We start from the raw sequence: 27695 nt of genomic DNA, 5'->3' as shown, positions 1-27695 counted from the left end.
CACACACAGCGACACACCCTCACACACACAGCGACACACCCTCACACACAGCGACACACCCTCACACACAGCGACACACCCTCACACACACAGAGACACACCCTCACACACAGAGACACACCCTCACACACAGAGACACACCCTCACACACAGAGACACACCCTCACACACACAGCGACACACCCTCACACACAGCGACACACCCTCACACACACAGAGACACACCCTCACACACAGTGACACACCCTCACACACACAGCGACACACCCTCACACACAGTGACACACCCTCACACACACAGCGACACACCCTCACACACAGTGACACACCCTCACACACACAGTGACACACCCACACACACACAGCGACACACCCTCACACACACCCTCACACACAGTGACACACCCTCACACACAGCGACACCCTCACACACAGAGACACACCCTCACACACACAGCGACACACCCTCACACACAGCGACACACCCTCACACACAGAGACACACCCTCACACACAGTGACACACCCTCACACACACAGTGACACACCCTCACACACAGCGACACACCCTCACACACAGAGCGACACACCCTCACACAGAGCGACACACCCTCACACACAGCGACACACCCTCACACAGAGAGCGACACACCTCACACACAGCGACACACCCTCACACAGAGAGCGACACACCCTCACACAGAGAGCGACACACCCTCACACACAGTGACACACCCTCACACACACAGCGACACACCCTCACACACAGCGACACACCCTCACACACAGCGACACACCCTCACACACAGCGACACCCTCACACACAGCGACACACCCTCACACACAGCGACACACCCTCACACACACAGCGACACACCCTCACACACACAGTGACACACCCTCACACAGAGAGCGACACACCCTCACACACAGTGACACACCCCTCACACACAGCGACACACCCTCACACACAGCGACACACCCTCACACACACAGTGACACACCCACACACACAGCGACACACCCTCACACACAGCGACACACCCTCACACACACAGCGACACACCCTCACACACAGCGACACACCCTCACACACAGCGACACACCCACACACACAGCGACACACCCTCACACACACAGTGACACACCCTCACACACAGCGACACACCCTCACACAGAGCAGCGACACACCCTCACACACAGCGAACACCCTCACACAGAGAGCGACACACCCTCACACACAGCGACACACCCTCACACAGAGAGCGACACACCCTCACACACAGCGTGACACACCCTCACACAGAGAGCGACACACCCACACACACAGCGACACACCCTCACACACAGTGACACACCCTCACACACAGCGACACACCCTCACACAGAGCGCGACACACCCTCACACACAGGACACCACCATCACAGCAGAGAGCACACACACTCAACCAAGGACACACCCTCAACACAGCGACACACCCTCACACACCCAGTGACACACCCTCACACCCCCCCCCCCCCCTCCAGTGACACACCCTCACACACAGCGACAACCCTCACACAGAGAAGCGACACACCCTACACACAGAGAGAACCGACACACCCTCACACACAGATGACACACCCTCACACACAAGCGACACACCCTCACACACAGTGCCACACCCTCAAAACAGTGGACACACCCTCACCCAGAGTACACACCTCACACACGCCGACACACCTCACCACAGCGACACACCCCACAACACAGGTAAACACCCTCACACACAGTAGACACACCCTCACACACAGTGAACACCCTCACACACAGCGACACACCCTCACACACAGACGACACACCCTCACACACAGCGACACACCCTCACACACAGTGACACACCCACACACACAGCGACACACCCTCACACACAGCGACACACCCTCACACACAGCGACACACCCTCACACACAGCGACACACCCTCACACACAGTGACACACCCTCACACACAGTGACACACCCTCACACACAGCGACACACCCTCACACACAGCGACACACCCTCACACACACAGCGACACACCCTCACACACAGCGACACACCCTCACACAGAGCGACACACCCTCACACACAGCGACACACACACAGCGACACACCCTCACACACACAGTGACACACCCTCACACACAGTGACACACCCTCACACACAGAGCGACACACCCTCACACACAGCGACACACCCTCACACACAGCGACACACCCTCACACACAGTGACACACCCTCACACACAGTGACACACCCTCACACACAGTGACACACCCTCACACACAGAGCGACACACCCTCACACACAGCGACACACCCTCACACACAGCAACACACCCTCACACACAGCGCCACACCCACACACACAGTGACACTCCGTCACACACAGAGCGCACACACCCTCACACACAGCAACACACCCTCACACACAGCGACACACCCTCACACACAGCGACACACCCTCACACACAGTGACACACCCTCACACACACAGTGACACACCCTCACACACAGTGACACACCCTCACACACAGCGACACACCCTCACACACAGCAACACACCCTCACACACAGTGACACACCCCTCACACACAGCGACACACCCTCACACACAGCGACACACCCTCACACACAGCGACACACCCTCACACACAGCGACACCCCACACACACAGACACACACCCTCACACAGAGCGACACACCCCACACACAGAGAGGGACACACCCTCACACACAGCGACACACCCACACACACAGCTGACACACCCTCACACACACAGTGACACACCCTCACACACAGCGACACACCCTCACACACAGCGACACACCCTCACACAGAGCGACACACCCACACACAGAGAGCGACACACCCTCACACACAGCGACACACCCACACACACAGTGACACACCCTCACACACAGTGACACACCCACACACACAGTGACACACCCTCACACACAGACGACACACCTCACACACAGTGACACACCCTCACACACAGCGACACACCCTCACACACAGTGACACACCCTCACACACAGCGACACACCCTCACACACAGTGACACACCCTCCACACACGAGACACACCCTCAACACACAGCGACACACCCTCACACACAGTGACACACCCTCACACACAGTGACACACCCTCACACACAGCGACGCACCCTCACACACAGCGACACACCCTCACACACAGTGACACACCCTCACACACAGAGACACACCCTCACACACAGCGACACACCCTCACACACAGTGACACACCCTCACACACAGCGACACACCCTCACACACAGCGACGCACCCCTCACACACAGTGACACACCCTCACACACAGCAACACACCCTCACACACACAGCGACACACCCCTCACACACAGCGACACACCCTCACACACAGTGACACCACCCTCACACACACAGTGACACCACCCTCACACACAGCGAACACCTTCACCCCCACACAGCGACACACCCATCACACACAGCGGACACAACACTCACACACAGTGACACACCCTCACACACAGCGACGCACCCTCACACACAGTGACACACCCTCACACACAGTGGCACACCCCTCTACACACACTAGTGGACCACACCTCACACACACAGTGACCACACCCTCACCACACAGCGCCACACCCTCACCACACAGTGACACAACCTCACACACAGCGACCACACTCTCACAACAGCGACACACCCTCACCACACAGACTGACACACTCCACACACAGCGGACACAACCCTCACACCACCAGAGTGACACCCCCCTCACACACAGAGACCACACCCTCACACACAGCGACACCACCCTCACACACACAGTGACACACCCTCACACACAGAGACACACCCTCACACACAGCGACACACCCTCACACACAGTGACACACCCACACACACAGTGACACACCCTCACACACAGAACGACACACCCTCACACACAGACTGACACACTCACACACAGCGACACACCCTCACACACACAGAGTGACACACCCTCACACACAGTGACACACCCTCACACACAGCGACACACCCTCACACACAGTGACACACCCTCACACACAGCGACGCACCCTCACACACAGTGACACACCCTCACACACAGTGACACACCCTCACACACACAGTGACACACCCTCACACACAGAGCGACACACCCTCACACACAGACTGACACACTCACACACAGCGACACACCCTCACACACACAGAGTGACACACCCTCACACACAGTGACACACCCTCACACACAGTGACACACACCTCACACACACAGTGACACACCCTCACACACAGAGCGACACACCCTCACACACAGACTGACACACTCACACACAGCGACACACCCTCACACACACAGAGTGACACACCCTCACACACAGCAACACACCCACACACACAGCAACACACCCTCACACACAGTGACACACCCTCACACACAGTGACACACCCCTCACACACAGCGACACACCCTCACACACACAGCGACACACCCTCACACACAGAGCGACACACCCTCACACACACAGCAACACACCCTCACACACACAGTGACACACCCTCACACACAGAGCGACACACCCTCACACACAGCAACACACCCTCACACACACAGCGACACACCCTCACACACAGCAACACACCCTCACACACACAGTGATGCACCCTCACACACAGCGACACACCTACACACACACAGCGACACACCCTCACACACAGTGACGCACCCTCACACACAGCGACACACCTACACACACACAGCGACACACCCTCACACACAGCGACACACCCTCACACACAGTGACACACCCTCACACAGTGACACACCCTCACACACAGTGACACACCCTCACACAGAGCAACACACCCTCACACACAGCGACACACCCTCACACACAGCGACACACCCTCACACAGAGCGACACACCCTCACACACAGCGACACACCCTCACACACAGCGACACACCCTCACACACAGCGACACACCCTCACACACAGCGACACACCCTCACACACAGCGACACACCCTCACACACAGCGTCACACCCTCACACACAGCGTCACACCCTCACACACAGCGACACACCCTCACACACAGCGACACACCCTCACACACAGCGTCACACCCTCACACACAGTGACACACCCTCACACACACAGCGACACACCCTCACACACAGTGACACACCCTCACACACAGTGAAACACTGTACATTCCCTTTAAGATAATTCTGAAACTTTGAGCGATGAAACTCGAGGACAGATTCATTTCGATGGAAGATGAAACAACGGCACCGATTCTCTCTCTAGTCCCTCTTTAATATGAAGCAACATGAGGGGAATTGCTGATGACAAATAATCAGGAACTATAAAACCTAAAAACCCAGATAACAAATAACCCTGACATTCACCCAGACACACACCCTCAGACACACACACTCACCCTCACACACACACACACACTCACCTCACACCCTCGCACACACACTCACCCTCACACACACACACCACACTCACCCTCACACACACACACACACTCACCCTCACACACTCACACACTCCCACTCACTCATACACCCTCACACACACACTCACACTCACCCTCTCACACACACACACACACACTCACCCTCACACACTCACACTCTCCCACTCACTCACACTGACTCACTCACACATACCCACCACACACTCACACTCACTCATACACCCTCACACACACACTCACACTCACCCTCTCACACACACACACACACTCACCCTCACACACTCACACTCTCCCACTCACTCACACTGACTCACTCACACATACCCACCACACACTCACACTCACTCATACACCCTCACACACACACTCACACTCACTCATACACCCTCACACTCACACTCACTCACACACACACACACTCACCCTCACACACTCACACACTCCCACTCACTCATACACCCTCACACACACACTCATTCAGGCGCATTCACACTCACTCACACATTCACACACACACTCACACACCCTCACACACACTCACTCATTCAGACACATCCACACACTCACTCACTCACTCACACTCACTCATACACCCTCACTTACACACACACCCTCACTCACACACACTCATGCAGACACACACACACACTCACACACACTCATGCAGACACACACACACACTCACACACACTCATGCAGACACACATCCACACACTCACTCACTCACACTCACTCATACACCCTCACTCACACACACACCCTCACTCACACACACACCCTCACACACACTCATGCAGACACACACACACACTCACACACACTCATGCAGACACACACACACACACTCACTGACTCATTCACTCACACACTCTCACACAAACTCACTCACACACAAACCCTCACTCACACTCATTCACACACACACTCACACACAGACACACTCACACACTCGCACTCATGCACTCACTCACACACTCGTTCACACATACAGACACACACACACTGACACGGTCACACTCACTCACACACACACACTCACACGTTCATTCGCACACTCACACATGCACACACCCACTCACTCACACACACACACACACACAGACATACACTCACACGCATACACATACTCATACAAACACTCACACACACAGTGACACGGTCACACGCCCTCACTCACACACACACACATTTACACACACTCACTCACACATTTACACACACACACTCACTCACACACACTCACTCACACATTTACACACACACACTCACTCACACACTCCCACATACTCACACTGACATAGCCACACACACATTGCGGCGATATGTGGACAACAGGGGTTTGCAGAATTAACCGGAATGTTGTGGCTACAACCCCGTGCATCGTGGCTCAGTCAGCAAGTCGCTGTCTGCCACAGCTCACACTCTGCAATGTCCATCTTACACACACTCTCATCGTATTCAAATCTGTGACCAAATCAGGCAGCGAGGTAGCTTCATTTCAATAATCAAAATACAATTAAGAGTTCCATTGCAGATTCTGTACATTGCCACTGGTTTGAATGGCCTCTCGATGAGCAGCTGGTTTCTCATTCTCGCTTCTTCAGTTCATAAAGGCCCTGTGGCATTAGCCCATGCAGGAAAGGTTCCGAGGTCAAACATCACCTTACCCCAGGTGTTCACGGCGAGTGTGATCACCAGGACACCAATTAGATTCACAACAACTCCTGTTTTCGCCTGTGGGATATCAGAATAGAGCATGAGAATAATGTCAAAAATCTGAGCTGCACAAAGAGACTGAGAGGCGACTGTAGGTACAGCACGGGGTTAGATACAGAGTAAAGCTCCCTCTACACTGTCCCCATCAAACACTCCCAGGACAGGTACAGCACGGGGTTAGATACAGAGTAAAGCTCCCTCTACACTGTCCCCATCAAACACTCACAGGACAGGTACAGCACGGGTTAGATACAGAGTAAAGCTCCCTCTACACTGTCCCCATCAAACACTCCCAGGACAGGTACAGCACGGGATTAGATACAGAGTAAAGCTCCCTCTACACTGTCCCCATCAAACACTCCCAGGACAGGTACAGCACGGGGTTAGATACAGAGTAAAGCTCCCTCTACACTGTCCCCATCAAACACTCCCAGGACAGGTACAGCACGGGGTTAGATACAGAGTAAAGCTCCCTCTACACTGTCCCCATCAAACACTCCCAGGACAGGTACAGCACGGGGTTAGATACAGAGTAAAGCTCCCTCTACACTGTCCCCATCAAACACTCCCAGGACTGGTACAGCATGGAGTTAGATACAGAGTAATGCTCCCTCTACACTGTCCCCATCAAGCACTCCCAGGACAGGTACATCACGGGGTTAGATACAGAGTAAAGCTCCCTCGACACTGTCCCCATCAAACACTCCCAGGACAGGTACAGCATGGGGTTAGATACAGAGTAAAGCTCCCTCTACACTGTCCCCATCAAACACTCCCAGGACAGGTACAGCATGGGGTTAGATACAGGCATGGCAAGATATTGGCTGTGGGAGTTTTTATGCTGACCTGGACAGACAGACAGGGCATTGTTTTAATTTCTCGCCCCAATGACCATATTTCTGGTCCTGTGTAATGAGACAGGAATAATTAATGTTCGGGATCCTCTCGGAAGGAGCGATCACAATATGGTTGAATTTTAAATACAAATGTGCTTGAGAAGGTAAAATCCAATACCAGTGTCTTGTGCTTAAACAAAGGAGACGACAATGGGATGAGGGAGGAGTTGGCTGGGGTAGATTGGGAGCAAAGACTTTATGGTGGGACAATTGAGGAACAGTGGAGGAATTTCAAAGTGATTTTTCACAGTGCTCAGGGAAAGTATACACCAGGGAAAAGGAAGAACTGTAGGAAAAGAGATAATCAACCATGGATATCTCAGGAATTAAAGGAGCGTGTCAAATTGCATGAAAAGGCACACAATGTGGCCAAGATGAGTGGGAAACTAGAGGATTGGGAAATGTAGATAGTTTAAGTGAGTGGGCAAGGGTCTGGCAGATGGAGTTCAGTGTTGGTGAATGTGAGATCATCCATTTTGGTAGGAATAATAGCAAAATGGACTAATATTTAAATAGTTAAAAAAAATTGCAGCATGCTGCTGTGCAGAGGGATCTGGGTGTCCTTGTGCATGAGTCACAAAAAGTTGGTTTGCTGTTGCAGCAAGTAATTAAGGCGGCAAATGGAGTTTTGTCCTTCATTGCGAGAGGGATGGAGTTTGAAAACAGGGAGGTTATGTTGCAGCTGTATAGGGTGCTGGTGAGGCCACACCTGGAGCACTGTGTAAAGTTCTGGGCTGGGATTCTCCCCTACCCGGCGGGGCGGGGGGTCCCGCATGATGGAGTGGCATGAACCACTCCGGCGTCGGGCCGCCCCAAAGGTGCGAAGTCTCGCCACCTTTACGGGCCAAGCCCTAACATTGAGGGGCTAGGCCCGCGCCGGAGGGGTTGGCACTCCGCCGGCTGGCATGGACAGCCTTTGGCACCACGCCAGCCGGGGCTGAAGGGACTTCGCCGGCCGGCGGATGTCCGCGCATGCGCCGGAGCATCAGCGGCTGCTGACATCATCCCCGCACATGCGCAGGGGAGGGGGTCACTTCCGCCTCCGCCACGGTGAAGACCATGGCGAAGGCGAAAGAAAAAGAGTGACCCACGGCACAGGCCCGCCAGCCGATCGGTGGGCCCCGATCGCGGGCCAGGCCACCTTGCCCCCCCCCCCCCCCCCCGGGGCCAGATCGTCCAGCGCCCCCCCCCCCCCCAGGACCCCGGAGCCCGCCCGCGCCGCCTGGTCCTGCCGGTAAGGTATGTGGTTTGATCCACGCCAGCGGGAGAGGCTTGACAGCGGCGGGACTTCAGCCCATCGCGGGCCGGAGAATCGCCGGGGCGGAGGGGCACGCCGACCGGCGCGGAGCGATTCCCGCCCGTGCCGGAGAATTCGGGACACGGTGGGGGCGGGATTGACGCCGGCCCCCAGAGAATCCCGCCCCTGGTCTTAGTGAAAAAGGATGGACTGCCACTGGAAATGAAATGAAATGAAATGAAAATCGTTTATTGTCACGAGTAGGCTTCAATGAAGTTACTGTGAAAAGCCCCTAGTCGCCACATTCCGGTGCCTGTCCAGGGAGGCTGGTACGGGAATCGAACCGTGCTGCTGGCCTGCCTTGGTCTGCTTTCAAAGCCAGCGATTTAGCTCAGTGAGCTAAACCAGCCCCTGGAGCAGGTGCAGAGGAGATTCACTAGGTTGATTCAGGATTTGAGAGGATTGGCTTATGAGGAGAGGCTGAGTAGACTGGGACTATACTCATTGGAATTTAGAAGAATGAGGGGTGATCTCACAGAAACATATAAAATTATGAAGGGAATGGATAGGGTAGAATCAGGGAGGTTTTTTCCACTGGCGGGTGAAACTAGAACTAGGGGGCTTAGCCTCAAAATAAGGGGAAGTAGATTTAGGACTGAGTTTAGGAGGAACTTCTTCACCCAAAGGGTTGTGAATCTATGGAATTCCTCGCCCAGTGAAGCAGTTGAGGCTCCTTCATTAAATGTTTTTAAGGTAAAGGTAGATAGATTTTTGAACAGTAAAGGAATAAAAGGTTACGGTGAGCGGGCGGGTAAGTGGAGCTGAGTCCGCAAAAAGGTAAGCCATGATCTCATTGAATGGCGGAGCTCGAGGGGCCAGATGGCCGACTCCTGCTCCTAGTTCTTCTGTCCTTGTGCTCTGCCAGTGTCGCACCACTTATTCCGCACAGGACAGGGTGTGTCAGCCTCAATTCGGGAATGGGATTTGAACCCCCAACCTTCTGATTCAGAGGGGTTTGTGGTTTCCACTGAGTTGTAACTGATCCCTTTCACAGTAATGCATCATGCAAAACTCCCAGCATATATCAGACCCATTTATCCCCACTCTGCTGTTAGCTCACCAATCCTCTATCCATGCGAATATTTTACCCCGAAACCCATAAGCTCTTATTTTGTGTAATAACCTTTGATGTGGTACCTTTGGACTAAGTACAGCACATCTATAAGTTGCCTGTTACTCAGCTTGCTTATCTCTTCCTCAAAGAATTCAAATAAATTGGTCAAACATGATTTCACTTTCACAAAACCATGTTGACTGTGCCCGATTGTGTTTTTCGTTAAATCCTTCAGTTGCCTCCGAAATAATGGATTCTAGTGTTTTCCCAAGGTGTCATGCTCCAATATGACAATACTTTGAGTCAAAATTTAACATTTTTTAAACTGCAAAAGATGGCTGCCAATGGATCTATTGTGGGTTGAAATACTCCCTCCAGATTGATGTTGTATGAATGTCTTCCCTGAAATTAGTTCAAAAGGGTTATTTCCAATTGAATGGGTCATTCAAACACAAAAGCATTGGTTTCTCAAGCTCTTAAGGTGTCAAACAACGACACTGAACATGGAATCAACAAGTTTCTTTTCTTGGAACTTATTTTGGATTTTGAACTTATACAAGTGACACAATGAGAAGCGAAGATGTCAACTATTTCATTGTCTACTTCAAAAACACAACAAGAAGCTGCATGCAGACTGAACTCCAGTAAGAACTGTTGAACCAGCTAAAGGTCATCGAAGCAGCCGAGGTGATAAACAGCCAAAACCTCTCCAACTTGTTACAACTTAGAGATCACCTCAGAACCAGCACGCAAGAACTTCAAGAAGCTTTGCAATTCATTGAGAATCCTCTGTTTCATAAGAGCTTCGCTTCAACTAAAGCATCAACTTCATCTAAGAAACTACAGGTCTGCCACAAAAGATACTGAGATAATTATCAGTTGCTACAGTTTTTTTTTCACTTTAATCTGTATCCAATCTCGATGTGTGTTATGGTGTGTGAGAGATGTTGGATTTCAAACATCTGGGTTAAGTGAGTGCTAATAAATAACCTTTATTTTTAAACTCCCAAAACGCTTGCTGCTGGTGTAATTTGATTAGGACAATTACTCTGAAGGTAAGAAAGCACACACCTTTTACACATGCCTACATGACACTATGACAGATGTTCAGTTAACTAGCTTATAGTTACTTTCCTGTCATCTGTCCCCCTCTTGAATGGAGGCGTGAAAGGAGCGATTTTTTGCTGCATCTCTGGATCCTGCCCTTGAATCTGATTTCCCAACTCACTTTATTCAACTCTGTCCTCATATCCATAAAATTGCCTTTATTTACCTTTAAGACACTCGTCTCATCCTCTCTACTCACCCTCAAACTGAATGTGAAATTCTGGGGACAAATGGGAGACGCTGGCTGCCTGGACGCATTGCCAGTGGAGGTGGTGGATGCACGATAGCAACGTTTAAGATGCATTTTGAGAGGGGCGACGCGGTGGCGCAGTGGGTTAGCACTGATGCCTCACGGCGCCGAGGACCTGGGTTCAATCTCGGCCCCAGGTCACTGTCCGTGTGGAGTTTACACATTCTCCCCGTGTCTGCGTGGGTCTCACCCCCCCCCCCCCCCCCCCAACCCAAAGTTGAGCAGGCTGGGTAGATTGGCCACAATAAATTGTCCCGTAATTGGAAAAAAAGAATTGGGCACTGTAAATTAAAAAATAAAATAAAATAAGATGTATCTTGATAGACACATGGGGAATGGAGCGATGCAGATCATCTGGGCGATAAGTTGTAGGTCTAAATAAGGAATCTGGAACGGTACAGGCTTGGAGGGCCGAAGGGCCTGTTCCTGTGCTGTATTGTTCTTTGTTCTTTTGAACACCTACCATATCAGACACTTTCAGATACCCATAGGAGAAGACGATGGAGTTCGGAGGAGTTGCCACCGGCAACATAAAAGCAAACGACGCACAGAGCGTGCAGGGAAGCATGACGTAGAGTGGGTGTAGGTTAATACGCCTCGCCTGAAAACATAAAATAAAAACAGTCATTAAGCATTCAGCAAAACCACTCATTCAGGGGCACTTTAACACTGGTCCCTGAATGTATTCACAGCAGCGTCATCGCATGTAAAACTATGTCAGACATGTCACTAATGATTAATCATGTCCCTGTGGATTTCTGGGCTCTCTTTAAGTTATCTCTGTCACTCATTCCACCTATCTGATTTTCTACCTCAATCTGTTTCTATCTCTTTCTAATTTTTGCCTGTGTCACATTCTCCCTTTCCACCTGTCTATTGGGCGCTATTTCAATCACGGCTAATTTCCTCCATGTTGCTATCCCAGTTGGAACCTTGACAGAAGGTCGGGATATCGTCTGGATCAGCTGATAGTCTGGCAAGGTCACACCAGCAGAGCGTGGAGATTCCCCGGAGGCCCTCCCCCGATGCTCCGCCACGTTGGGACGAGTCCCCGAAGTCGTGGGACACGTGTGCTCACAACATGAGTCCAGCGGCGCCACAGTCGGGGGGGGGATGGAGCTGTTCCGCTGACGGGGGGGCTGGGGGGACTGGTCCCGGGGTGGCGAGGGGGGTAGGGACCGGGTGGAGGATCAGTGTTGGGATGGCACTGACTTTCTGGCCGTAAGACCAGACAGATCTTGCGGACATAGCCGCAGGGTCGGAGAATTAGCACAGTGGATACATTACAAGTAGCATAGTGGATAATCAAGACACTCAGGTGGCATTACCACAAGGGGGCACTTCACAACCCATATAAAAGGACAGGGCACACATGCTCTGCCTCTTTCCACAGACAGACATCTGGAGAGTACATCAGCGTTGATCAACAGCATCACACCCCAGCACGTGGCTTAGAGCAGGCCAGTAAAGATAGACTGAGTTACCGTAGCTAGATTAGCAGAGAGTCAAACTCATTTAAGAACTGTGTTAATAGTTCAATAAACATATTGAACTCATGACAAAGTCTGGAGCTTCCTTCGTCAAAGCACACATCAAGGAAGCAGCTTATGCTACACGATGCAGCATATCACAGCATGGTACCAGGAGTGCCTGTTACATCTATTTAGTTCAACTCAGCAAGATCCGTGACAACCAGCAACCGTACGCAGGCACGATGATCGAGATTCCGGTTCCTAATCCACTCGGGTACCACGGCAATCTCAGTGCCAACTGGCATGCATTCAAGCAACAATTTCAGCTTTACATGGAAGCATCCGACCTAATTGGCGTGGCCAATGCTGAGAAGTTTGCTCTTCTACTCACCATTGCGGGTGAACATGCAACAGAGATCTTCCGCTCCTTTAAATACTCCAAAGGGCAGGACAGAACATGATTCCAGACAGTCCTGGACAAATTTGAAAGCTACCGCGAGGTAAACACAAATGAAATTGGTACAACTGGCGCCAATGCTCACCATGAGGAAGAGGTAGGTTTGCAACAGAAGCAAACTGCAATTTTGATTGGCAGCCATCCTATGCATATCCAGCCGGCCCAATCCGCACATTCGCAGTTCCTGGGGAGAAGCGAACCAGCAAAACAATGTTTTGCGCATGCGCGGCTTCTCGGTTAGTATAATATCATAATTGACCACTAGATGGAGCTAGATGCAGAACTATGTAAAACACTGACTCTCAGGCTTTTGGGAGAGAGCTGGAGCGAGTGCAGAGGAAATGCCTAGAGAGTGTTGAGTATAGTTATAGATAGAGTGTAGAGACTACTGTCAATTGCAAAAAGAGCACACAGTAAAGGAAAAGCGATTTACGCATGTGCAATCCATTCCTACACTTTACATCACGAACGTCATGATGTCAGAGGCCCTGGACCACGCCCACTTAAAGGGGAAATGTCCGTAAATTACAAAGAATAGTTTTAATGCTGCAAAACACATTCCTTCACCTCGAAAAACAGATCAATGCCTGAACTTCGACCAGTAATTGAAATCAACCTCCGCAGAACCTTGCAACAAGCAGTTAGCATCGCCCAAGGAGATGATTTGGTCCTTGAAGACTACGATCAGACGATGATTTCTTTGTTGGACACAGAGAACACAATGACAATACGATAATTGAAGATAATTGGTTTATCGAAGGATACTACTCAGACATGGCTGAGTTATTCGGATATGATGATCAGACAAGCATCAGTGCCGCGGTTGAAAAGCTCAAAATGACTCTATTCATGGTAGATGAATCCAACACCATGATGCCATGGCAGATCGTCGATACATTGGATGACAGCAACCTGTCAAATACCCACAAAGAAGGCGAAGCCCACAGAGAGCGGCCTGATGCCGCACAAAAAGTGGTCCATGCACCACGAACAGTCCCCGACTCCACACAGAGAGCGATGAAAGACTCCACAGCGGGACCACTGCACGGCTCCACACAGGGAACGATGCCAGACTCCACAGAGAGAGCGATACAAGCCTCCACAGAGAGCCCATTGACAGACTCCACAATGGGAGCGATGCAAGACTCCAAAGCGCAATCTATGCATGAACAAGACCATGAAGGTCTATCCACCTTATCTGAGCAACCAGCAGCAGACGATGCAAGTCTGCCGCGCTCACGTGAACGACAGAAAGATTCTGACAGTCTACCCAGCTCATCTAACCGACAAGAAGACACTGAATGTCTACCCACTGTATGTGAGACAAGGGACGAAGAAATCACGATTCCCATACAAGATGTGCAACATCACAGCGAGACTGACAGATCTCAGCTTGTATGTACAGAAGCACTCGACAATCCAAGTGAAACTATTCGTGAATCCAGTGCAACCACATCAATTGAAACCTCATCCACTCGAGCCTCTCCACAAGGAAATTAAATCTTGAAGATTTTGACTCCAGACGAGGATCGTCAAGAAAAGATGATTCAGGTGAACCAGAACGGACTGCAGAAGGGGAGCATCAACAAGCCAAAGATGATTCAAGTGAACCGGACATGACTCCAGACGGAGAGCGCCGAGGAATCAGAGACGAAACGCTCAATGAAACAGCAGATGCCACAAAGGACACTGACACGAGTAACTTTGTGAAGGACTCGAATTCTCCACTCAGAATGGTCATTGAGCGCAACAAACACAACAACAAAACCTCCAAAAACAACAACAAAGACAACAACAAGAAGCGTACCAAAGGCACAAACGTCAACAACAAGCACGACAAAACCAACAACGCTGGAACAACGACTGGTACGACATGGTACAGCTCTGCAAATGCAGGACACTGACAGCACAGCTCAAGACAATGGCAAGTGTGTAGGTATACCATGGCATGATAACGCATCTTACAAATTCACATTTGCTACACTACAAACAAGCAGACCAGCTTTCAAGGCAGCTGACAGATGGCATCAATACCGCAAACACAGTCCAGGTCAGACAGGAAAGATGACATCAAGAATCGCTACCACAAGCATCAAAAAAAGAGTCCAAATCAGATAACGAAGGGATTTGACCATTTGAACACCTCCTGATGACTTCTTGGTTCCTTAAGCACAGGGACATTGACGGCGTTCACAAGGAAATGACAACATCGACATCGACACTTCAATAACAAAACAAGAAAGCCACTCGACCATATAAATTCTTGAACTTTGAACTCATAAGTATTATTTGGTACTGTATCATCATCACTGTCATCATGACTTGTACATGTCATCACTTATTTACCTATTTTGTTCAATTTTCTTCAACCAAGTACAGAAAATATGTAACGCTAAAAAAGGGGGGAATGTGGTGATATGCATCACTGTAAATATACAAGCGGTTAATATAAATACACTACAACTAAGTAACCACTAGAGGGAGCACCAGAGATGTCATGACATGCAGACATACAGCCAATGGGTCATTAGAACAGGACACAACCAATGGGTAATCAGGACACCCTGAGGTGGCATTACCACAAGGGGGCACTGCACAACCCATATAAAAGGACAGGGCACACAGGCTCTGCCTCTTCCCACAGACAGACATGTAGAGAGTACATCAGCATTGATCAACAGCATCACACCCAGCACGTGGCTTGGAGCAGGCTGGTAAAGATGGACTGAGTTACTACAGTTTGATTAGCAGAGAGTCAAACTCATTTAAGAACTGTGTTAATAGTTCAATAAGCAAGTTGAACACATTTCATAGTCTGGAGCTTCCTTTGTCAAAGCAGACATGAAGGAAGCAGTTTCTCCTACACGAAGCAGCGTAACACAACACATGGGATCTCTGGATTGTCATAAACACCCATCTGCTTCACTAATGTCTTTAGTGAAGGAAATCTGCTGTCCTCACCCAGCCTGGCCTACATGTGACCCTCAGCAATGTGCTTGGCTCTTAATAAGCAAGACTTTCAGTTTCCTTCAAGATGGAGTCTGCACAACTTTCTCAACGACATTGAGGGATAAATATTGGGACTGCCCGGGGACTCATCCCAAGAATGGTTTCCCACAGGTCACTAAGGGTGCAAAGCCGATGATCGTCAATGTCACAATGGTAGGTTTCGGAGAGAGTGACTGGACTCACCATAGCAGCCAGTATCGGCAGGAAGAGCGAAGTTGTTGCAACATTGCTCGCGCATTCGGTGAAGGTGGCGATCAAGAGGCAGAGGATCATGACGATAGCCCACGCTGGGATGGCCTCAAGTGGGGTGAGCTGATTCCCAAGCCACTGGGAAAGCCCGGATTCCTAAACGGGAAAAAAAAAACAGAAGCTGGAGCAGTCAGCCCAATTGCCACACTCATTTCCCCAGAATCTCAGGCTGTGTCTCCAATAGCGACAGAGTTACCTCGCTGCCTTTGGCCAGTGCAAAGCCCCCTCCCAGTAGCACAACTATGTTCCAGGCCAGGTTGTCTTGAACCGTTTTCCAGTTCAGTATCGCAGGAGCAGGGCCATACTTGCATTTTTTACCTGGGAAAACAAAATATCTGTCAGAAGTTACACCAGGGAATTGTCGTCCAGGATTAAACGAATTAAATTGGCTGCATAACCCTCCTGTTAGCCCCCCAACCCCCCCCCCCCCCCCTCCCCACCCCCCCCCCCAGCCTCCCTCGCCACGGGGTAATACCCGACACAATGGACCAGTGCAACAGAGCCACACCCAAAATATATCCTCCAGCTGCCTCTTCCAAGAGGCGTCCAATTATAGAATCTGCTTCCTCCAGGTTCTGTCCTTCTAGATTACACCAACAAAACTGCTTAAAGCTGCCGAGTCACAGAATCCCTTTAGTGCAGAAGGAGTCCATTTGGCCCATCGAGTCCACACCAACACTCTCCGCTCCCCCGCCCCGTCCCCATAACGTTGGCATTGTGGATAGCACAATTGCTTCACAGCGCCAGGGTCCCAGGTTCGATTCCGGCTTGGGTCACTGTCTGTGCGGAGTCTGCACGTTCTCCCCGTGTGTGCGTGGGTTTCCTCCGGGATCTCCGGTTTCCTCCCACAGTCGAAAGATGTGCAGGTTAGGTGGATTGGCCATGATAAATTGCCCTTAGTGTCCAAAATTGCCCTTAGTGTTGGGTGGGGTTACTGGGTTATGGGGATAGGGTGGAGGTGTTGACCTTGGGTAGGGTGCTCTTTCCAGGAGCCGGTGCAGACTCGATGGACCGAATGGCCTCCTTCTGCACTGTAAATTCTATGATAAATAACCCCGCCTCACCTGCACACCTCTGGACTGTGGGAGGAAACCAGAGCACCCGGAGGAAACCCACGCAGACACAGGGAGACGTGCAGACTCCGCACAGACAGTGACCCGAGGCCGGGAATCGAACCTGGGACCCTGGAGCTGAGAGGCGTCTGTGCCTCGTTAGACCATTATTTTGAATCTGTATCCATTTGGTTACCAATCCCCTGCCACTGAAGCATGGAGACAGGGGCCATTGGTACTCGGGGGGGGGGGGGGGGGGGGGGGGGGCAGGAGGCTGGTGTTCGTGATACTGGACAAAGAATCCAGAAATTCAACTCCCGCCGTGAGAAATCCAATTGCGTTTCTGAAATGCGCGAATAAAGAGCTGGAATCAGTAAGATTGGCCGTGAAACTGTTCGGTTACAACCCGCCTGGGTCACTAATATCCATTAGTGAAGAGAATATGCCATCCTGACCCCTTCTGGCCTACACGTGACTCCAGACCCACAGCAACGTAGCTGAGTCTTAACCGCCCTCTGAAATGGCCGAGAAAACCCACTCAGTTTACCAAAATCACCATCGGTGTTTCAAAATGGACACTTAATCTAGACCGACACACGGTACAGCACTGAGGGGACACAGCGTTGCCGCAAGTTCATCTTTCAAATGAGACGTTAAACCGCGGATCTTCTCAGGTAGGGCGAAAAGATGCCTCGTTCTGAAGAAGAAGTGGGGTGGGGTGGGGTGGGGGGGGGGGGGGGGGGGAGGTGGTTGGGGGGGGGGGGGGGGGGGGGGGGGGGGCAGGTTACCTGCACTGTCATTGTCCAAATCCCTGCCGTTGTTGAAACACGGGAGACGCGGTTTGTCGGACGGGACGATAAACATTATCATCGCGATGAACATCACCACAGTGGCATCAGTGACAAACCTGAGGACAGACAAAGGGACAACGAGCCATCAGAGAAAAGGGGATGGGAAATCCGAATGACAGAGAGGGGGGGAATGCGCGGGGGGAGGGGGGGGGGAGAGACAGAGACAGGAGGAGGAGAGGGGAACAGATTGACGGAGAGGGGGGAAAGCGAAGACATGGAAATCATGACGAGAAACGGAGGGTGGGGGGGGGAAGAGACAAGGCAGAGGAGAGCAAGGAGTAAGGGAGCAAGGCAGAGAAGGAGATGGAGGGAGAGAAAGAGAGGGAGATAGAGAGAGTAGGGAAAGATAGGGAAAGAGAGAGAGAGATAGAGTAGGGAAAGATAGAGAAAGAGAGAGATAGAGAGTAGGGAAAGATAGAGAGAGAGAGAGAGTAGGGAAAGATAGATAGAGAGAGAGAGAGAGAGATAGAGAGAGAGAGAGTAGGGAAAGATAGATAGAGAGAGAGAGAGATAGAGAGAGAGAGTAGGGAAAGATAGAGAGAGAGAGAGAGAGAGAGAGAGAGTAGGGAAAGAGAGATAGAGAGAGAGAGAGAGTAGGGAAAGATAGAGAGAGAGAGAGAGAGATAGAGTAGGGAAAGATAGAGAGAGAGAGAGGTATTACTTACTTTGTATTATTTTTATTAAAGAGGACGGATGCCCAGCCAGGTATGAAGCCAGGGTCTCTGGTGAACCACAGTAGGACCAATAGGATGAAGAGGATCAAAACTGCAATCTCTGCAAAGCTCATTTTCCCCAAGTTCTCAAACTCCATCTTCATCACTCGATAGGCAGAAACATCCTTTGCTGATTTTTTCGAGCCACAGCCAAAATTCTCCTTCAGACTGAAAGGACATCAGGGAGGAACATCAGCGTTAATGCAAGACCATAACAAATAGGAGGAGGTCATTCGGCCCATTAAACCTACTCTGATAGTCATTAAGATAATGGCCGATCGTCTACCTCAACACCACCCTCGCATTCCTCAATCTCCTAGTCTCTAACCATCCCATCAATCTCCATCTTGGATACAACCAAAGCCCCAACTCGAGAATTCCAAAGGCTCACAATCGCCCGAAGAAGTTTCTCTGTATCTCTGTCCTCAACAATTGGCTCCTTATCGTGTGGCAGCACCCAGTGCTCCAGCCAGGGGAAAACAGTTTCTCATTGACTGCCCAGGTTCGATTAGATTACCTCTCGTTTCTCTAAACCCCAGGCAGTATCGTCCGGATTTATTCAAACCCTCATCATAGGTTAACCCTCTGAATTTAGAAATTAGCCCAGAGGTTCCCAAGGCAAGTATGTGCTTCCTTCGGTAAGGAGATCAATAACTGCAGTAGGTGTAGTCAATCCAAATCCCATGGGCCCTTGGTGTTGATGTCACCGTGAAGTGTGCGCTATAGTTGTAAATGAGATTCATTGCTATTAATTAGGAAAGGTTATTCTTAAGTACATATGAGTATACATACTTGTGCAGGGAGGAAAAGGGAGTCCGTGTTCATAGACTCCTTACAGTGCAGAAGGAGGCAATTCGGCCCATCGAGACTGCACCGACCCTCTGAAAGAGAACCCTACCCAGGCCGACTCACGTGCCGTATCTGCATAACACTGTAATCCCACCAAACCTTTGGACAGAAGAGGCAATTTAACGCCGAACCTGTACATCTTTGGACTGTGGGAGGAAACCGGAGCACCCGGAGGAAACCCACACAGACACGGGGAGAACGTGCAGACTCCGCACAGTCACCCGAGGCCGGAATTGAACCCGGGTCCCTGGCTCTGTGAGGCAGCAGCGCTAACCCACTGTACCACCGTGTTCTGTGAATAAACATATCTTCAGGAACTGGCGCAGCCTCGATGGGCTGGATGGCCTCCTTCTGCATTCCTGTTGTCTCTCCTGTTCCATGAGTCGTGTTGTGTGAGGCTCTATCAAATTAACCAATTAGACAATTCTTGACTGAGAGTCAAACTCCAATTTTCGCCCCAAATCTCCGATATGCTTCCAATGATGTTGACGTTTACCGAGAAAATCAAAAACATTCCTGCAATTCTTTAGCCATTTACCTCCTGACCGTTCCTCACAGCAGATTAATCTTTAATTATGAGGAACACCAATTCTGAAGGATTGATAACCTATTAAAACATTCCATAAAAATTGTCCCAACCCCTCCAATTTATCCCGGGACCTGCCTAGAACAGTTTCTGCAGCAGGGTGAAGGGAAAATGATACTTACTTCAATCCCAAAAACATAATCTGGAGCCAAATCCACGTTACCAACAACATTATGAACATGCAAGGGAATGAAAACCCAAACCAGCTGGCAAAATTTATAACGTCTCCGTTTTCGGGGAAGAGGCTGAAAGCAAAGAAAGATGGTTTGTAAAGTATCTTCTCGGTTCTGGGGGACTAAATTGACCGGAATATATGAGACCGATCCCACTTTTTTTTTTTTTAAATTTAGATTAGCCAATTATTTTTTCCAATTAAGGGGCAATTTAGCGTGGCCAACCCACCTACTCTGCACATCTTTGGGTTGTGGGGGTGAAACCCACGCAGACACGGGGAGAATGTGCAAACTCCACACGGACAGTGACCCAGAGCCGGGATCGAACCTGGGACCTCAGCGCCGTGAGGCGGTTGTGCTAACCACTAGGCCACCGTGCTGCCCTTGACCGATCCCACTTAACCTCAACTAACTTCCATACAAAGGAAGATGGAGCTCAGGGACAGGAGGGGGTCATTCAGCCCCTCGAAGCTGCTCCTCCATTCAGTAGGATCAGGGCTGACCCGGTTGTGGGCTCAGTTCCACTTTCCCGTCTGTCCCCCACAACCCTTGACCCCCATCCGTCTCTCACAGATCTGTCTGACTCGACCTTGAATAGAGTGAATGGCTCCGCCTCTCCGCAGTCGGGAATTTCACCAACGAACCACTCGCCAAGGGAAAACGGGAAAACAATTCTCACCTCTGCCTTGACGGTGGTTCTCATTCTTAAACCATGTCCCCTCATTCATGCCCCCCCACCCACAAGTGGAAACATCCTCTCCTTACCTCTCCCATCAAGACAATCTCAGGACCTTATACGTTTCAAAGAACAAAGAACAAAGGAAAGTACAGCCCAGGAACAGGCCCTTCGGCCCTCCAAGCCTGTGCCGACCATGCTGCCCGTCTAAACTAAAATCTTCTACACTTCCGGGGTCCGTATAAGATCATTGATGGGATCATCTCTCATTCCTCCAAACATCAATGTGTGTGGGACTAACCTGTCCAACCTTTCCTCATAAAATAAGCCCTTCATCCCAGGAATGAATTGAGCCAACCTTCTCTGATCTGCTTCCAGCGCAGTTATATCCTTTTACAAATCAGGATCGGAAAACTGGACACAGTGCTCCAGGCCCTGATCAGCTGCAGGAAAACTTTTATGTCCCATTCCCTTTTACGATAAACGGCACCATTCCATTTATCTACCTGATCACTTGCTGTACCTGATGTTTTGTGATTCATGTACCAGGACACCCAGATCCCTCTATACCAGGACACCCAGATCCCCCTGTACCAGGACACACCCAGATCCCTCTGTACCAGGGCACCCAGATCCCTCTGTACCAGGACACACCCAGATCCCCCTGTACCAGGACACCCAGATCCCTCTGTACCAGGACACCCAGATCCTTCTGTACCAGGGCACCCAGATCCCTCTGTACCAGGACACACCCAGATCCCTCTGTACCAGGACACCCCGATCCCTCTGTACCAGGGCACCCAGATCCCTCTGTACCAGGGCACCCCCAGATCCCTCTGTACCAGGGCACCCAGATCCCTCTGTACCAGGGCACCCAGATCCCTCTGTACCAGGGCACCCAGATCCCTCTGTACCAGGGCACCCAGATCCCTCTGTACCAGGACACACCCAGATCCCTCTGTACCAGGGCACCCAGATCCCTCTGTACCAGGACACCCAGATCCCTCTGTACCAGGACACACCCAGATCCCTCTGTACCAGGGCACCCAGATCCCTCTGCACCAGGGCACCCAGATCCCTCTGTACCAGGGCACCCAGATCCCTCTGTACCAGGACACCCAGATCCCTCTGTACCAGGGCACCCAGATCCCTCTGTACCAAGGCACCCAGGTCCCTCTGTACCCGGACACCCAGATCCCTCTGTACCAGGGCACCCAGATCCCTCTGTACCAGGACACCCAGATCCCTCTGTACCAGGGCACCCAGATCCCTCTGTACCAGGGCACCCAGATCCCTCTGTACCAGGGCACCCCCAGATCCCTCTGTACCAGGGCACCCCAGATCCCTCTGTACCAGGGCACCCAGATCCCTCTGTACCAGGGCACCCAGATCCCTCTGTACCAGGACACACCCAGCTCCCTCTGTACCAGGGCACCCAGATCCCTCTGTACCAGGACACCCAGATCCCTCTGTACCAGGGCACCCAGATCCTTCTGTACCAGGGCACCCAGATCCCTCTGTATCAGGGCACCCAGATCCTTCTGTACCAGGGCACCCAGGTCCCTCTGTACCCGGACACCCAGATCCCTCTGTACCAGGACACACCCAGCTCCCTCTGTACCAGGGCACCCAGATCCCTCTGTACCAGGACACCCAGATCCCTCTGTACCAGGGCACCCAGATCCCTCTGTACCAGGACACCCAGATCCCTCTGTACCAGGACACACCCAGATCCCTCTGTACCAGGACACCCAGATCCCTCTGTACCAGGACACACCCAGATCCCTCTGTACCAGGGCACCCAGATCCCTCTGTACCAGGACACCCAGATCCCTCTGTACCCGGACACACCCAGATCCCTCTGTACCAGGACACACCCAGATCCCTCTGTACCAGGGCACCCAGATCCCTCTGTACCCGGACACCCAGATCCCTCTGTACCAGGACACCCAGGTCCCTCTGTACCAGGGCACCCAGATCCCTCTGTACCAGGACACCCAGATCCCTCTGTACCAGGACACCCAGATCCCTCTGTACCAGGGCACCCAGATCCCTCTGTACCAGGACACACCCAGATCCCTCTGTACCAGGGCACCCAGATCCCTCTGTACCAGGGCACCCAGATCCCTCTGTACCAGGGCACCCAGATCCCTCTGTACCAGGGCACCCAGATCCCTCTGTACCAGGACACACCCAGATCCCTCTGTACCAGGGCACCCAGATCCCTCTGTACCAGGGCACCCAGATCCCTCTGTACCCGGACACACCCAGATCCCTCTGTACCAGGACACCCAGATCCCTCTGTACCAGGGCACCCAGATCCCTCTGTACCAGGACACCCATATCCCTCTGTACCAGGGCACCCAGATCCCTCTGTGCCAGGGCACCCAGGTCCCTCTGTACCAGGACACACCCAGATCCCTCTGTACCAGGGCACCCAGATCCCTCTGTACCAGGGCACCCAGATCCCTCTGTACCAGAGCACCCAGATCCCTCTGTACCAGGGCACCCAGATCCCCCTGTACCAGGACACCCAGATCCCTCTGTACCAGGACACCCAGATCCCTCTGTACCAGGAGACCCAGATCCTTCTGTACCAGGACACCCAGATCCTTCTGTACCAGGACACCCAGGTCCCTCTGTACCAGGACACCCAGATCCCTCTGTACCAGGGCACCCAGATCCCTCTGTACCAGGGCACCCAGATCCCTCTGTACCAGGACACCCAGGTCCCTCTGTACCAGGGTACCCAGATCCCTCTGCACCAGGACACACCCAGATCCCTCTGTACCCGGACATCCAGGTCCCTCTGTACCAGGACACCCAGATCCCTCTGTACCAGGACACACCCAGATCCCTCTGTACCAGGGCACCCAGGTCCCTCTGTACCAGGACACCCAGATCCCTCTGTACCAGGACACACCCAGATCCCTCTGTACCAGGGCACCCAGATCCCTCTGTACCAGGGCACCCAGATCCCTCTGTACCAGGGCACCCAGATCCCTCTGTACCAGGACACACCCAGATCCCTCTGTACCAGGGCACCCAGATCCCTCTGTACCAGGGCACCCAGATCCCTCTGTACCCGGACACACCCAGATCCCTCTGTACCAGGACACCCAGATCCCTCTGTACCAGGGCACCCAGATCCCTCTGTACCAGGACACCCATATCCCTCTGTACCAGGGCACCCAGATCCCTCTGTACCAGAGCACCCAGATCCCTCTGTACCAGGGCACCCAGATCCCCCTGTACCAGGACACCCAGATCCCTCTGTACCAGGACACCCAGATCCCTCTGTACCAGGACACCCAGGTCCCTCTGTACCAGGACACCCAGATCCCTCTGTACCAGGGCACCCAGATCCCTCTGTACCAGGACACCCAGATCCCTCTGTACCAGGATACCCAGATCCCTCTGTACCAGGGCACCCAGACCCCTCTGTACCCGGACACCCAGATCCCTCTGTACCAGGGCACCCAGATCCCTCTGTACCAGGACACCCAGATCCCTCTGTACCAGGGCACCCAGGTCCCTCTGTACCAGGGCACCCAGATCCCTCTGTACCAGGGCACCCAGGTCCCTCTGTACCAGGACACCCAGATCCCTCTGTACCAGGGCACCCAGGTCCCTCTGTACCAGGACACCCAGATCCCTCTGTACCACTAATCTCTGCAGTCTCTGTCCATTTAAACAATATGCTGCATTTTTCTGCCAAAGTGGACTTCACATTTGTTCACATCTTACTCCATCTGCCAATGGTTTGCCCACTCAATGAACCTCTCTATATCCCAAACTCGACCCCTTCTTAACAACATACTTTCCGACCTATCTTGATGACTTCAGCATTCGGTCTCTTCGTCCATTGATATAAATTGTGAATGGTTGAGACACCAGCACTTATGCCTTTGACAGTGCACTAGTTACATCTTGCCAACCAGAAAATAAAACAATGTCCCTCCTCTCTGCTTCCTGTTAGCTAAACAATCCTTTATCCATGTTAATATGTTACCGCCAACACCATGTGCTCTTACCTTGTGTGGTATCTTTGACGTGGCACCTTATCAAACGCGTTTAGGAAATCCAAGTACACATATGTAAGTACCTTTTTTCCACCTTGCATTTTACGTCCTCAAATAACACTACTAAATTGTTAAATATAAGTTCCCTTCCATGGTTTTGTCCATTATGATTATCTAAATGTCCTGTAACCTCTAACCTGACTAATGGAATCTATCATTTTCTCTAGGACAGATATTTCTCTCTAGTTTCTTCCTTCCTGTGTCCATCCTTTTCTTGAACAAACGTGTTACATTTATTGTTTTCCAATCCACTTGGACCTTTCCCGAATCGAAGGAATTTTGGAAGATTCTAACCAATGTCTACTATCTCTGCAGCCAATTATTTTAATACCCTAAGATACAAGCCATCTGGTCCTGGGGACTTATTATCCTTTCAGTCGAATAGTTTTCCCAGGTGATGTGATTGTTTTAAGTTCCACTCTACCTTTCACCTCTTGATTGTCAAGTACCTTTGGGAAGTTTTCTAAGTATTTTATAGGAAAGACGGACACAAAAGAAACAAAGACGATTAAAAAGAGATTTTATAACGGTGTAAAAACATTAATGATAATCCTTATTATTGTCACAAGTAGGTTTGCATTAATGCTGCAATGCAGTTACTGTGAAAAGCCCCTAGTCGCCACATTCCGGCGCCTGTTCAGGTACACAGAGGGAGAATTCAGAATGTCCAAATTACCTAACAAGCACGTCTTTCGGGACTTGTGGGAGGAAACTGGAGCACCCGGAAGAAACCCACGCAGAGACGGGGAGAACGTGCAGACTCCGCACAGACAGTGACCCAAGCCGGGAATCGAACCTGGGTCTCAGATCTCAGATTAGAGTACCCGATTCACTTTTTCCAATTAAGGGGCAATTTAGCATGTTCAATCCACCTAACCTGCACATCTTTGGGTTGTGGGGGCGAAACACACACAGGCACGGGGAGAATGTGCGAACTCCACACGGACGGTGACCCAGGGCCAGGATCGAACCTGGGACCTCGGCGCCGTGAGACTGCAGTGCTAACCCACTGCGCCACCGTGCTGCCCTGGGTCTCAGATCATGAAGGATTTTGTCAAAGTAAAACTGAGGAGAAACTGGCAGAAGGTTTGGTGACCGGAGAGTCGAAGAGAATTGGCAAAAAAAAACACAGAGAGAGATGAGATTTTTTTATAATCACAGCGAGTTGATGTGATTTGGAATGTGCTGTCTGAAAGATGGTGGGAGCAGATTCCATAGGAACTCTCAAAAAGAGGTTTGGTAAATCCTTGAAAAACAAAAATGGCAGAGTCATGGGGAAGGAGTAAAGGAGTGGGACTAATAAAACTGCTCTGAGAGGAGCTGGTACTGGTTCAATAGGTGAAATGGCTTCCTTCTCTTTTGTATGATTCAGTAAAGGCATATTTGATATGGAACTTTCACTCTTGAGGTTAAATTGTGGAGTAGAGGCTGTGATTGGCTGTTGTGGACAAGGGCTGTGGAAGGAGTGGGTGAGTAGATTCTGTAATAGGTGGGGGTTAGGGTGAGAAGTGTTTTCTTATTTATTCAGTCGTGATCTCATTGAATGGTGGGACTGGCTTGAGGGGCTGAATGGCCTACTCCTGTCCTACTCCTGTTCCTCTGTCCCTAAAGAGGACAAATATTCAACCTTGCAACTTGTGTTTTGAAAAACCGATCAAAGGGCGTGAAT

General features: G+C 51.3%; 1 protein-coding gene across 1 annotated transcript in view; it reads right to left on the bottom strand.

Annotated features, from left to right (window-relative positions):
* Positions 1-7015: 7015 nt before the first annotated feature.
* LOC119975183 (solute carrier family 13 member 2-like) overlaps positions 7016-27695 on the bottom strand; it is a 75352-nt gene continuing 54672 nt past the window's right edge. The window contains exons 6-12 of the mRNA XM_038814783.1: positions 21218-21340; positions 19613-19828; positions 18885-19003; positions 17241-17362; positions 16979-17140; positions 12321-12458; positions 7016-7271 (exon numbers count right to left, since the gene is read on the bottom strand). Coding sequence (XP_038670711.1) covers positions 7143-7271; positions 12321-12458; positions 16979-17140; positions 17241-17362; positions 18885-19003; positions 19613-19828; positions 21218-21340 — 1009 coding nt within the window. The 3' untranslated portion in view covers positions 7016-7142. The remainder of the gene's footprint in view (positions 7272-12320; positions 12459-16978; positions 17141-17240; positions 17363-18884; positions 19004-19612; positions 19829-21217; positions 21341-27695) is intronic.

Source organism: Scyliorhinus canicula, chromosome 12 (assembly GCF_902713615.1).
Source record: "Scyliorhinus canicula chromosome 12, sScyCan1.1, whole genome shotgun sequence".
NCBI classification, from domain to species: Eukaryota; Metazoa; Chordata; class Chondrichthyes; order Carcharhiniformes; family Scyliorhinidae; genus Scyliorhinus; species Scyliorhinus canicula.
Note: the sequence above shows the minus strand (reverse complement) of the source record. Positions and strands in the feature narration are given on the sequence as shown.